Source organism: Poecilia formosa, unplaced genomic scaffold, assembly GCF_000485575.1.
Source record: "Poecilia formosa unplaced genomic scaffold, Poecilia_formosa-5.1.2 Scaffold340, whole genome shotgun sequence".
NCBI lineage: Eukaryota > Metazoa > Chordata > Actinopteri > Cyprinodontiformes > Poeciliidae > Poecilia > Poecilia formosa.
Window position 1 is genome coordinate 437,177 of NW_006800279.1, and position 13,412 is coordinate 450,588.

Sequence of the window (13,412 nt, forward strand, 5' to 3'; positions counted from 1 at the left end):
TGTGTGTGTGTGTGTGTGTGTGTGTGTGTGTGTGTGTGTAGCAGTCTGGGTGTATATTTTTATGGTGGGTCCTTTAGTTATAGAGCATACCAGCGTTCATTACAGTGCACTATTCCTCTTTTACTCTTAATGCTGCAGGTTTTAATGTGTCTCCAGGGGAAAGTGAGGAAAGGCAGATATTTGGTCAGATATTTCATTCTTACACCTCATAAAATACAAAACATAAAATCGAAAGGCTAACGTTGAGGCATATGAGAGGTGCCGTTATTGAGCTTTTTTCTGGTTCCTGCTATTTTCAGACATTGATGAGTGCGGGCTCAACGAGACGCGCTGCGGGCCCCACGGCTACTGTGAGAACCGGCTGGGCTCCTTCCAGTGTCTCTGTGACCAAGGCTACCAGGAGTCCCAGGACGGCCACGCCTGCGAGGGTGAGTGTCTGGCTCACATTGAGTGTGTATCGGGTTAGACTCACCGATGAAAACAGTTACAGCCCCAGATGAAATATGGCCCACATGCAGACTAGCCAGGACCGTGTCAGTTTGATTAGGAGCTGACACATCCAGAATGGCACCGGGAAGCAGTGCTGTGCTAACTGTTCATGCCCCTCATCATAGGGCTGGATTTAGAAACTCATTATGATATAAGCATTCCAAATCAGTCGATATTGATAACTGTCAATATCAGTAATTATTGATTAGTTTTTTTGCTTTAAATATCTGAAATACTGCCAAAGTGGTGGCACAATCTTTTCCTGTTTTCTCCAGTTTTCACTTCACGCCATTGTTGTCAGGCGAAACCTGAAACTGCTGCTGTGCAAGTTACTCAACAGGTTGTTGCTAGGGAACCGAAGAGTGAGTTAGTTGATGCCACTAACCTTGCTGAGCTCGCTGTGAGAGGTCAAACAGCTAAAGCCTTTCCTCTGCCTACATCTCTCAGAATGCTGTGCGGTTCTGGATTGGAGATCCGTGAATATTTTTTTAACCATGGACCAACTTAATGCTTTGTGCATACTGGTAATATTTGTGTATGACAAAATGGCTGTACTGCTCTCCCTACACAGCTTTGCTGCTTTCCTGGTGAAACCTGGATTCTGTATTCAGAAAGGATATCAGAACAGTTGGACCATCTTTGAAGCAGTTACAGTTTGCCTCTGTCATCTTTGGCTATAGCAGTGACTTCAGATACGATTTGGAAGCCAGAATAATGAGCATAATAATGCATCCCAGTGGAATGGAAGGACATGGAGATCAGGCTGAAAACCAATGGTTTTGTTCAGATTTGATTTGGAGGAGCTGAAAGGCTCCATGCTGTTCCCATCTAGTTTGATTTCCTCCAGCAGGACGGCTTGTCACAACCTATTTCCAGCCACTACACACAAATACACACACACACACGCACACTCGCCCACAATATTCCTACCCATACCCCAAACCATCACATACTTCTAAACCTAACCCTCATCAAAAGTCAATTCACACTTTAGTCCTAAGCCTAACCCCTAACCTAAAAACATTATTTCTTCGCATGGGGGCCAAGAAAATGTCCCCACAAGGAGCAGTGGTCCCTACAGCCCCACACTGCAGACAGAAATAGGTCCCCAAAAGCATATAAAAACCTGGTACACACACATGCACGCAGACATGTACACGCATGCACACTTAGTGGGCAATGCCACCAAAACACACATTTTGTTTCCAGACTTAGAATACAGTATTTGCTGCATGCCCATTTAAGCACAATTGCCATCTGTTCCTTGGCACGGTTTCCTGGTCCCACCCGAGTTCAGTCCAGCCAGCTGCTAAACCGTCCCTGCACTGTGGCCCTTCCACATGGAATCACTTACACACAAACACACAGACTGGAAGCCAACAGCGGTGGTGTACCACTAACCATTTAGAATGAGTGTTATTTCACTTTCTTCCTCTTTTCCAGCCCGGTCTGCTGTCTGATCAGCCAGCACCGTCTGTTTCCTCTCCGTTTTCAATCTGTCCTCCCCTTTAATTGTGTCATTTCCCTCCAACCAAAGTGAACTTTACTTCTTTTTAAACAGGACTATTTAACAATGTTTCCTGTTTATCATCATCCTTGTTCTGTTTTTACTTTGCATACTTTTCTTTTTACCCTAACTAATGACATAGGGATTATACTGAAATGAATTTACACATGACTGTTTAGGATTTCCAGTGAACTTGCTATAAGTCAAACCTTTATTGGGGACTGCCATAAGTAATGCATAGGGAAATTCAAAAGTCAATTCAATTCAATGTTTGAACTTTGTTGCCCTGACAGATGCAGGATTAATAAAAAAAATAAAAATAAAACTTTACAAATGCTGTTGTTTTGCAGCTTGTAGTTAAACTAAATAAATAATAAATTGGAACTCAGAGACTTAACACCAAACTTAACCATTACTAGTAGATTCCTAGCTTTAAGTTTGAGCTAAACTTAAATCAGACTTTAGCTCTAAGATCATCCCACAATTCTTTGGTCCCCATAAAGACTATCAAAGGTAATTAAAAATACCAGATGAGGCCAAAAATGGGCCATATAAATAATAAATTAACCTCAACCATAAATGTGAGGTTTGAGAGTTGTCACTTTCCTCATCCGCCTCATAAAGCAAACATTTAATTTAGAATGTGCATTTAGAATGTTGCTTTTTAAGCAACATATAGACCAAAGTAAGTTTTTGGGCTCAATCCAAAATGTGTATATGCACATAATACATGTATTATAAAGCTAAAACTATGCGTCGCCAGGAACACTGATGGTGAAACATGGTAGTGGCAGCATCATGGACAGAGAAGCGAGTCCGATTTATTGGAAGATGGATGGAACTAAATACTGGAGAATCCTGGTTAAAACAATAAATCTAGATTGCCTGTTTGTACAATGCTTAACCTGCAACTGGCTCTGGCCACTAAACGTCATTATTTCACATACCATGTTATATTAAACTGCCACATTTCTCAGTTCAGATTCTTCATTAAAAACTCCATGTGTGTTCTCCCACAGACGTGAATGAGTGTGAGCTCCTGAGCAGTGTGTGTGGAGAGGCCGAGTGCATGAACGTGGATGGCTCCTTCCTCTGTGTGTGTCCCAATGGTCTGGACTACAACGTCATGATTGCCAAGTGTGAGCCCACTCAAACAGGTAACCCACACTGACACCCACAGCTGACGACGAGCCCACAGCACAGCTTTCATTCCAAAGACAGGTCGGATTTCATTAGCTTGGAATTTCAAGCAGCATCTTAACAACTGATCTATGAAAATAAGTCCTGATCCAGTGACTAAAGAAATAATGGATTTTTTTTACTTTTTATTATAGATTCTTTCAGTTTTGTTGTCAGCTTAGACTGCCACCTCAAAGCTGGCTAAGAATACGTTTTCTTGATTCTTCCATCTTGTTCATTTTGTTCTGTACTATGTCCTGTTCTTCACAACAGACTCTCAGTTAAACTGACATATAGCTCACAAACGTAACGCCCTTCTAGCTTTAAGGTTCTACTCATCCAGACATGTTTATAAAAATCCGCATATCGTACAATGCAATTATGATGTGGTGCCTGAACCACCTTTAGTGTGACCTTTATAAGATTAAAATCTGGTCTCCTGTTCCATCACGTGGATAAAAGTAACCATTTAATTCCCCATGAATTCCTCCATAACAATATTATCATTTATTGCAATAATCTTTCTGACAATTTATTGTCCAGCGAAATTTGTCATCATGACAGGTCTAGTTAGAATGCTGGAAAAATCTCTCAACAAGCTTGTTTAGGCTTTAAAAACCTGTTTGAAGATCAGTTACAATTTCAGTTCATGTTTTTCTGTTGGTTTCTTTTCAGCGCCTTCAGTGGAAAGGAAGGATTGCTACTATCATCTTAGTGACGAGAACCTCTGTGAGAGTGTGCTGAGCAGCCACGTCACGCTGAAGGAGTGCTGCTGCACTCTTGGAGCTGGCTGGGGGGACAACTGTGAGGTGTACCCTTGTCCTGTTAATGGCACAGGTGAGCCGGTGGATCAGAATGCCTCCAAGCCTCTCATTTCTAACCTGCGTCTCCATGCAGTGTGTTGTTAAGGTTGATCAGCTTTAAAATCAAACAACGATAAACTCCCAATTAGGAAACGGTTGGAGAACTCAGTTAGAAGTCAGTGTGAGTCCTTGGTTTCCAATAACATCCATCCATCAGTCCCCATTCTGTCTCCGTGGAAACCCTATCCATGAAAATCTATCACAAAAGTTTTGACTGTTTTCCTCCAAATGACTGTATGTGCAGAGAGTGGGGTCCCTGCAGGATGCAGCAGCAGTATGTAACTGTATTTATGGAAACAATCTGCAGCAAACAGAACAGCTTATATTGGATCCTCCGTGTCTGCTCTCTTCTAGACCAGTTCACCGAGATGTGTCCATCCGGAAGAGGTTTTATTCCCAAAGAAGACCTGCTATATGGAGTAATGTTCTCAAGCACTTACAAAGGTAAGACAAGTGGAAGCAGTTCACCCTGATCCAATTTAAAGGCATGATATATTTTAAGGTGTTATCTGGTAATGATGATTTTTATCAACAACTCTTCTTCATTTTGTACGCACCAAGCGCCATCTTATTGTTTCTGTAGCAGGTTTTTTTTGTTTTTGTCCCTACAAACTGAATAAGTTCCACTAGCTTGAAATCCTCTGCGACTGTAACGATCTGATTGGGCCTCGGTCAAGTGTGGGTGATGGGTTTCAGTTTTGAGTTTTATGATGCATTTTTTTGCATGTGCAATCAGTGAGGAGGCAGTGCCCCTTTGTGTTGAACAGACTGCTGACACAGAGAATGCCAGATCGCTAAGCACACATCTGAGGGGACTTCCTGGAAGTTGGTTTTTAGTGGACAAAGGTGTTTGGTCATGTCAACCACGCTGAACCCCACAGCGGTGCATTTCTTTAGATGGCAATAGTAGCTCAGGGAAGAGGTGGAGGAGATCCAATTTTTTTTTTTACAGGTAAGTCTTATACCACATTGTCATAACACGATGACAGTTTTAATAAAAGAACATATTTTTGTAAAAGCTACGTACTGCAGCTTTAAGCAACAAGCAGATGGGAAGTTTGTCAAAGTTCCATCTTTGCAAACTGGAAAACAGTGGATGTTTGCTTCATGGAAGGGAACAGTGTGATCAGGTGGGGGCAGTGTTAACTCATGGTGCTGACGGAAGTTCTTACCCAAGGCAGAATACTTTAAACAACTGCTCCCCAGCCCCCGCATACCTTGTTGAGCTTTGAAAGCGTGTTTTGCTGAGAAGTGTAGATGCACAAAGATGAGTTTTTCAGGGGTGATCAAACAGACCATGTTCTGTTCTGTTTGCAGACGCAGATGAATGCAAACTGTTTGATAAGGAGGTGTGTAAAGGCGGCTACTGTGGGAACACAGAGGGAAGCTATGAGTGTTACTGCACCAGCGGACACTACTATGACCCGGTCAAGCTGGAGTGCACAGGTCAGTAAAACAGAGACGTGTTTCTAGAGAGTCAAACGGCTCCGTTTCATCGTCTAGCTAATGAATATGGTCTGTCTGTCTGTCTCACCGTTCTGAAGATGTCAATGAGTGTTTGGATGAGTCTGTTTGTGATGGAGGAGAGTGTCTGAACACAGACGGCTCCTTCAACTGCTTCTGTAGACCCCCCATGGTGCTGGACTCCAACAGTAACCGCTGTGTTATGCATCCGCAGATGGCTGGTGAGAGTTCAGTTTTTTCATTAAAGTCTCTGTATTTTAAAACTGTTTTAGTGCAAAAGAAGAAATATGTGAACAAAACAAAACAAAAAAATCACATTTACCCATCTTTTAAAAAAACACATCAGTTCAAATAAACCAATCAGAGCCTTAGGATTGATTTCCGATTCCAGACTTTGTAAAGCTCTGGTCTGCTTATGCAGCCTGTAAACACTTCTGATGTCTGTATGCAGCAGGCTGGACAGTGATGCAGCTTTAAGCATTGCCTTCAATCCGACTTTTACTCCGTTGATGCATACATGCATCATAATTCTGCACCAGGAGAAGCCAGACACGTAAACTATTCACACGTAAACAAAAGCAGAAAAATATGATTATTAAAATTATGGTTATGATAATCCCACCACTTTTGGTCCAACTTTGCATCCAGACAGACTTCTCTTCAGAAGCTGCAGTCAGTACGTCACAAAAAGGCTTTTTTTAGCTTCCTTTGTCCTACGATCTTATCTCAACACTAGACAATACTCTCTTGTAAAGGCATAGATGCTCCATAGCAGAATGATGTATGAAGATATGAAAAGTAAAATATGTGGCTGAAAAGTGAAATCTATTCCCCAGTAGCTCAAAGGAAACTGAATGATTCTGATCACTAGCAACCACTAATACTAATAAATGACAGTGTTGGTATTATTTGCATATGATATTCCAGTTGATAACATAATTTTACAGTTGAGTGCAAACAGAGCCCATAGGGTGTGGTTCCTTCTAGATAGTAAGACTGGCTGTATTTATAGAGCAACAAGAGATGGAGGATTTGAACTATCAGGGGATCTGCTGGCAGACAGTCACAGAAAACAAGATGTGCACGCGGCCTCTGGGGCCCAACAGGAAGATCACCTACACCGAGTGCTGCTGTCGCTTCGGAGAGGCCTGGGGGATGGTGTGCGCCTTGTGTCCCCCCCGAAACTCAGGTACGCGACTCAGAGACACATAATTATGATGCACTTGGTATATCACAGCTCTGCGACATAAGTGCATCTCCTCCTTACAAAATATTTTGACACTTAAGGTGTTTTTTTTTTATTCTGAAAAGTGGGAAGAATAATGATTAAGTTTGACTTGCCTGTTATTTTCACTGTTAATGTAAAGTTTTAATACATTAAGACAAAGTTTTAGTATATTTTTAAGTCTTAATTCTGCTGAGCAATCTTGATAACTGTCATTAGTTGATGATGGGGACGATGGTAGAGACGGAGGTAGAAGTTCGTCATGCAGTCGGTGGGTCGTCGGTTTGATCTTCGGTTTCAGACATTGTGATTTTGGGCAAGACACTTCAGCCCCATCTTACCTGCTGGTGGCAGTAAGAGGGCCGAACAGGTGGCTCCAGCGCATGGCAGCCTGCCCTCTGTCAGTCTGTGCCAGAACAGCTGTGGCTACTATCCAGGAGCTTCAACATGTGAATGGGAGAATGACTGAAAGTAGCGTGAAGTACTTTGGGACTTGATAAACCTCACTTATTTCTCAGAGATTTCTTATTCTTTAGTTTCTCTTCTCCACAAACTGTTTTTTCTCTCCTCAGAGGACTATGCATACATCTGCAACATTCCTTTGGGTGGGAGGCGACAGCCTTATGGCCAAGATGCCCTGGTTGCCGGTCCGGTTCATGAATATGAAGTGAGCCCAGACTACATGACGTCTCCCGATGAGCAGCATGTCCGCAACTTTTACGAAAACGAAGAGCGTAAGTATTTACCCTTCAGACATACATTTGTTTGATCAGATGACTGAGAACCTTTATTAGAGGATTTGTCTTGGGAGAGCAGCTTCTACTGACACAGGATGGCAAGTTTGAACAAAATGGGGAAAAAAAACACAGGGAACCGAAAACCTACATGGCTAATAATGGTATCTGATTTAAAACCAGTTCTATGTGCTATGAAATATCTACTTGATATTTCATCTTCACTAGTTCGATACCTGAAAAACAGTAGCAAAGTTCCAGCAATGTTAGGTAGAATTTCACATATGTAAAACTCTAAAGTACTTCAAATAAAAATTACATTTTCAGAAAAGCTGTGGTTTGTATCAGGTAATGTATGTTTCCATGTTGATTAATGTAGAAAACCCATTGAGAAAGGCTCCAGTGTAATTATCTGAAGAACCGAAAAATTTAGCTTTCTTGCTCAAGTTTGGCTTATACTTAAAAGATCAGTTATTTTACTTTTTCATGTGGAAGTCTTATTTTCCACCGATGTAGATTTAATTTACTAGTATCTCAGATTAGTAATACTTACTTCATTTTTCTAAAGGGTATGGTGAGGTAGAAAGATCCCTGCCTTTAATTGATTTTAGTAATAACAAGTTGATGTTATAGAAGAGGAACAAGTGCTCAGAGGAACATCTTTTCTATCTTTTTAATATGAAATAAAAAAAAAGGTTTGCACACTGCAGGACTCATTTAGTTACCACAGGAATGCTTTAAGCTGCTCCTTCTTCAAACCAGAGGAGATGAAAAAAACAAGAAGCTCCAGGAGGATGTGAGGATGTTCATGTCTGGCTGTTAGTTCCCCTCAGCTGCATCCTACCAAGTAGAGCTGCTGAGCTGTTGTTGAGATGGTCAGATTAGACTGATTCACCTGCCAGTGGTTTTAACGTCGCAGATCAGACAGCCAAATGCAGTGGGGTTTGGAAGCACTTTGCTGCCATCTTGTGTCACAGCAAGATGAAAGCGGCACTTCCGTCTTTTGGAAATCTTACTCATAATGTGTGTAAGCATACCATAGACTGCATTTATCCATTAGTTACTCCCTTGACTCTTAAATGTTGTGATTAAGTTATATATGAACAGCACATCCTACAAAACATTTGGTTTTTGTTACTGCATGCATTCCTGTGGAATGTTGTTGCTTTTAAAGACAAAGAAGGAGGAGGAGGAGGAGGAGGAGGTGGAGGAGCTCCACAGCTCCTTTTACAAAAACTGGAAACACCTTATCATCATATAGAGATACACATTTCTCTATTGTTCATTATTTCTACCTACTTTCTGGCACTCAGTCATCCTGGACATGTAAAATTTAAAAAAGGTTTTAAAATAAAGCAGCTTAACATGTTATAACTTAAATAACACATAACTTGTATTGACAGCCATTACAATAAATCTTATTAGGAGTAGTTATCCATTAAAACTTGTTTTATTCAGAGCCTCAATTTTTTCAAAGGTGTAGCAGAGATTAGTGACACTGAACCAAACTCATATCTAAACAACATTTAAGTTTTAGTTTGAGTTTTATGGGTCTCAACAGTTTGTTTATTGAGAAAAATACGCTTGATATTTATATGCACTTATTAGTCATTTTTGGTCCTGCAGCTTGATCACATTAAAAACTTTTTAAACCCCATTTTAACGATACATTTAACTGCAAATTCCCCCCCACAAATGTGTGCTATCATCACAGTTAAAGGCAGTCCAATGAAACATTAGAGTGTGTGATCTTTTGTATTTTTTTGGTGGGAACCTTTTTTGTGGCCAGGCAGTGACATCAGGTCTGAGATGTTAGGATTCTGTGGTAATATCCACGTGTTAAGTTTCCAACTTTACTACTGCTGCTGTTTTCCAATGCTGATCATATGATGTAAGGCAGGTAAGCTTATTAACGGCTCCGATCTGTACTCTCACCTGGCTTAACCGGTGAGGCGTTGTGTGTGGTGCATGCCTGTGCTGCAGATCGCTACAGTGCCTTCGAGGGCTTGCGAGCTGAGGAGTGCGGGATCCTGAACGGCTGCGAGAACGGCCGCTGCGTCCGGGTTCAGGAGGGCTACACCTGCGACTGCTTTGCGGGATTCACCCTGGACCTGTCCCGCATGGCCTGCGTCGGTAGGCGGCCGCTCGCTGGAACGTAATAAACCCGTTGTACCTTTCCTCTGTTTCACGCCGGCGCCTCTCTCTGCGTGCAGATGTGAACGAGTGCTCGGAGCTGAACAGCCGGATGTCGCTGTGCAGAAACGGGAAGTGCATCAACACAGTGGGCTCCTACCGCTGCGAGTGCCTGCCAGGCTACAAGGTCTCCGACAAACCCAACTACTGCGTGAAGACGGACAAACAGCAAACATCCACACAGTGAGAGGAGGCAGAGACCAGAAGGGGCACAAAAACCACACGCACAAGCTCATAATACTATACTTGTGAGGACATCCACTGACTACAGTCGGGCCAATGAAAAATTGTCGGCAGCAATCGAATCGTGAACATCCTGCAGCTCAGCTGACTGTCGGCGCGGAGCAGGAGGAGCACAGGGAGCAACGGTCTTCCTTTCCTTTAGCATATCCGAACCATGTTTCATTTTACTTATCACATCCCAAATATTTCTATATCATTTTTATAATGGACTGTTAGATTGTGTTGTCAACAGCATCATATACACCAGCTGCCTTTTTTTGTCTTTATGCAATTAAATTATTATGCCTGAGAGGTAAATTATTGGTCAGCTGGATAAAAGAAATTACTTTCTAGTTCCACTCTACTGGCGCATATGGCTGACCGATGGTTCTGATTTATTTGTTTTGTTTTGCTTTAAGTGAGTTTTAGTCCAACCAGTCGATGGGATTAATGTGAGTAGTGAACTGGTCTTCCTGTTTCCAGTTACTTGCTTTGAAGAATCCTTAGGAAACGTCTATATAAATACGTGTTTTGCTGCCAAAGTTACATAAATGCCTGGACGGTTATCGGAGACCCGGTCACGTTGATTGTAAGCTAATGTGTGGATTTTCTGGAAGTAAAGAGTTGAGGTGCTTTTTAGATCTGAGAAGAGTGAACGAAATCAGCAAGTCCATGACACAATACACACACATGCAAATACACACACACAAAATTGAATCCACTATATTCAACACTGTATAAAGAAAACACATTAGACAAAGATGAATTATAAAGTTACTTGATGAAGCTTATTTCTGGGAGTGAGACATGTAAAAGAAAGTATGTTTGTTTATATCTTTTTTTTCTTGAATTTGTCTCTAAGTGGTGCTTTATGAGGCAGCAGAGGTGGATCTGCTCTTTTAGCTTCCTGACAAACCCAACATATGGCTTTATGCTGGGGGATCCTGTCATGTTTCACAGCACTTCTAAAACATCATTGAATATTTCATACCGCAAGGATTCCGGCTGCCCGTTCCACTCCTTCCTCCGACCTCTGACCTCTGGGAACTAGCTGTCGTCATCACACCACTGCACCATCAGGCCGTTTAGCCTGGAAGTTTTTGCCTGAGCTGACGAAAGTCACTCAGGTTTGGAAAGAAGCTTTCCTCGGGCTTTTCTTTTCGATGTGTAACAGCTGTCAGATGCAATCAGACATCTGCAAAACACAGAACTAAACTCTGCTTCATGTTTTCTACAAGAGCTGCTGCTCCCTCCATTTACGTCTTCAAGAGACTCTAACTGTCTTTTCCTGACTCTGTTTCACTCAAAAGTCTTGCCAGGTTGCGATGCTGTTGTGGGACAGTAATGGGAGAGAAGAACCCAGTGTACATTTCTACTAAAGAGTGGAGAGAATAGGCTGTGTATTTGTAATTTGTACATGAACAAATGGCTTTTTCTGTGAATTCATAACATAATGTACATTAAATCCATTGGTAATAAACCACAAATTGTTTTATTTAATGGTACTTCTTGGTCCTTTATTCCCTATCTTTAAACATTTACTGAATGTGATTATAGGCTGAGTTATACTGAATAAGTCTGCCTGTCATACCCACCCAGCTGCAAAATAAAATGTTTACAAGTTTGAAATGTTTATTGTTTTAACTAGGACTTCTCATATTAACACACATTTGCCTATTCTGACTTTTCTTTTCATTTTGCTCAAATTATTTAAACAGTGCAATAGTATGATCTTGTCCATCTTTGAAGTGTTCTAGGTGTTGTACGTTTGGAGGTAGAGCAGTAGTAGTGTGATCCAAATGCATAAAAAAAGACTTCATGTCCTTTATGTCAAAAATCAGATAAAGGTTCCACAAATCACAAACTTAGTTTTAAATATACGGAGAAAAAATATTCCCCATTCCCCCTGGGGGGCACGTAGAATTGCATCTTTGAAGTAACCCTGGATCCAAACTAAATATTCAGTTTATCATCTAATCAGTGGCTGCAGTCCCTCTGAGGAATAAGCCTTGACCCTGACTTATTTAAAATTCTGCAGGAAGAATGACTGAATTATAGATTCCCCAAAAGAGACATCCCTTTGACAAAACTCATTTAAAAAGCAGCTAAAAACATTACTGTTCAATTTCATGTTTCTTTATATCAACCAAGAAAAGGGCTTACCGACTCCCATCATCTTGGCCTCTGTGGTTTTGTCTCTGCCACATCTGTTGCAACTCGTTCTTCTAGCAAAATTCACATTACCACGGTTTTTTATCGGGACAAATCCAGTCCTTGTCCCTGACATGCAAACTCTTCCCTGACATTTTTGTGTCTTTTGGCTCAATAAAAGTTGCTCTGATCAAGATGGACCTCAGCACAAAAACAGAGTTTCAGTAGTAAAAGATTTGACAACAACAAAATCACTCCAACCATTAAAACGGGACGGATAATGTGGTAAGACTGAAAAATGTGAACACTTCCAAGTTTTTAAGAAGCGAATTAAACATGTCTGAGGTAACAAGCTCCTGTGGATTTGAAGTGATGTGTTGTTTATGACATGCAGAAGGAGCAGAATACTAAAACACCAGATTTTATTTAGCTTAGCATGGACACGAGGAACAGTCAGGAAGAAGTCTTGAGAAGCAAGATGGCAGCTCACAGCATGTCTCTGGACCTGTAGGTACGATGGAGGCAGACCAAGACATGCCAATGACCCATGACCAGATAAAGGTGCCCATCCCTATAATGAACAATAAGTAAGACTGCCACTTTTACTTCACAGCTCCATGATAGTGTCCAGATGATGTAAGCATTGAGGAGAGCAATGAACACACTGTAAGATTTCTATCAGTGAAAAGTGCCATATACATCAAAATTACTCAGCTACCTACTTACTTACATGTTAACCTTACAAATACTAAAAGGAAAACATAAAATTGTCTACACATTATATTAAAAGTCCATTAATGTGTAAACCACATTCATCTGTCAGCCTCAGTTTCTCTTAGAGCTGTGTGAGTGTGTTTGTTTGTAATACCTTGTGGGGACCATTTTCCTGACACATACTACGCTGTGGGGACCCACTGCTCCCTGTGGGGACCGAAGCCTGGTCCCCAAAAGGGGAAACGTTGTTTTTGGGTCAGGGGTCAGATTTAGGACTAAGGTGTGAATTGAGTTTTGGATAGGGTTTGGAATGTTATGGATGGGGTTAGGATAAGGTTTAGACTGTAGAAATGAATGGAAGTCAATGGAAAGTTCCCACAAAGATAGCCACACAAATGTGCGTGTGCGCATGCGTGTGTGGGTGTGTGTGCGTGTGTGCGTGTGTGTGTGTGTGTGTGTGTGTGTGTGTGCGACACCCCCAGTACCTGTTGTCCATGGTCAACTAGCCAGAGCCTTTCAAACAAAACTTGTATCTACTATGTGTTTTAGTTTTGCAGGAATAAAGTTCTGAATGTGTTTCTGTGCTGAGAATCAGATTTAGTCAGACTGTGTGTTTCAGTAAGACGGTCACTGAGAGATGTTGGCTGGGCTCTCCTGAACCCTGACCATGT

General features: G+C 41.5%; 1 protein-coding gene across 7 annotated transcripts in view; it reads left to right on the forward strand.

The window, feature by feature from the left end:
- ltbp1 (latent transforming growth factor beta binding protein 1) overlaps positions 1–11,381 on the forward strand; it is a 72,692-nt gene extending 61,311 nt beyond the window's left edge. For all 7 annotated transcript variants that reach the window (XM_016661708.1, XM_007573920.2, XM_016661707.1 and 4 more), the window contains 10 exons: positions 300–428; positions 3,016–3,153; positions 3,851–4,012; positions 4,393–4,482; positions 5,356–5,484; positions 5,583–5,723; positions 6,515–6,691; positions 7,300–7,461; positions 9,445–9,594; positions 9,675–11,381. In XM_016661708.1, coding sequence (XP_016517194.1) covers positions 300–428; positions 3,016–3,153; positions 3,851–4,012; positions 4,393–4,482; positions 5,356–5,484; positions 5,583–5,723; positions 6,515–6,691; positions 7,300–7,461; positions 9,445–9,594; positions 9,675–9,841 — 1,445 coding nt within the window. In that variant the 3' untranslated portion in view covers positions 9,842–11,381. The remainder of the gene's footprint in view (positions 1–299; positions 429–3,015; positions 3,154–3,850; positions 4,013–4,392; positions 4,483–5,355; positions 5,485–5,582; positions 5,724–6,514; positions 6,692–7,299; positions 7,462–9,444; positions 9,595–9,674) is intronic.
- Positions 11,382–13,412: the final 2,031 nt, after the last annotated feature.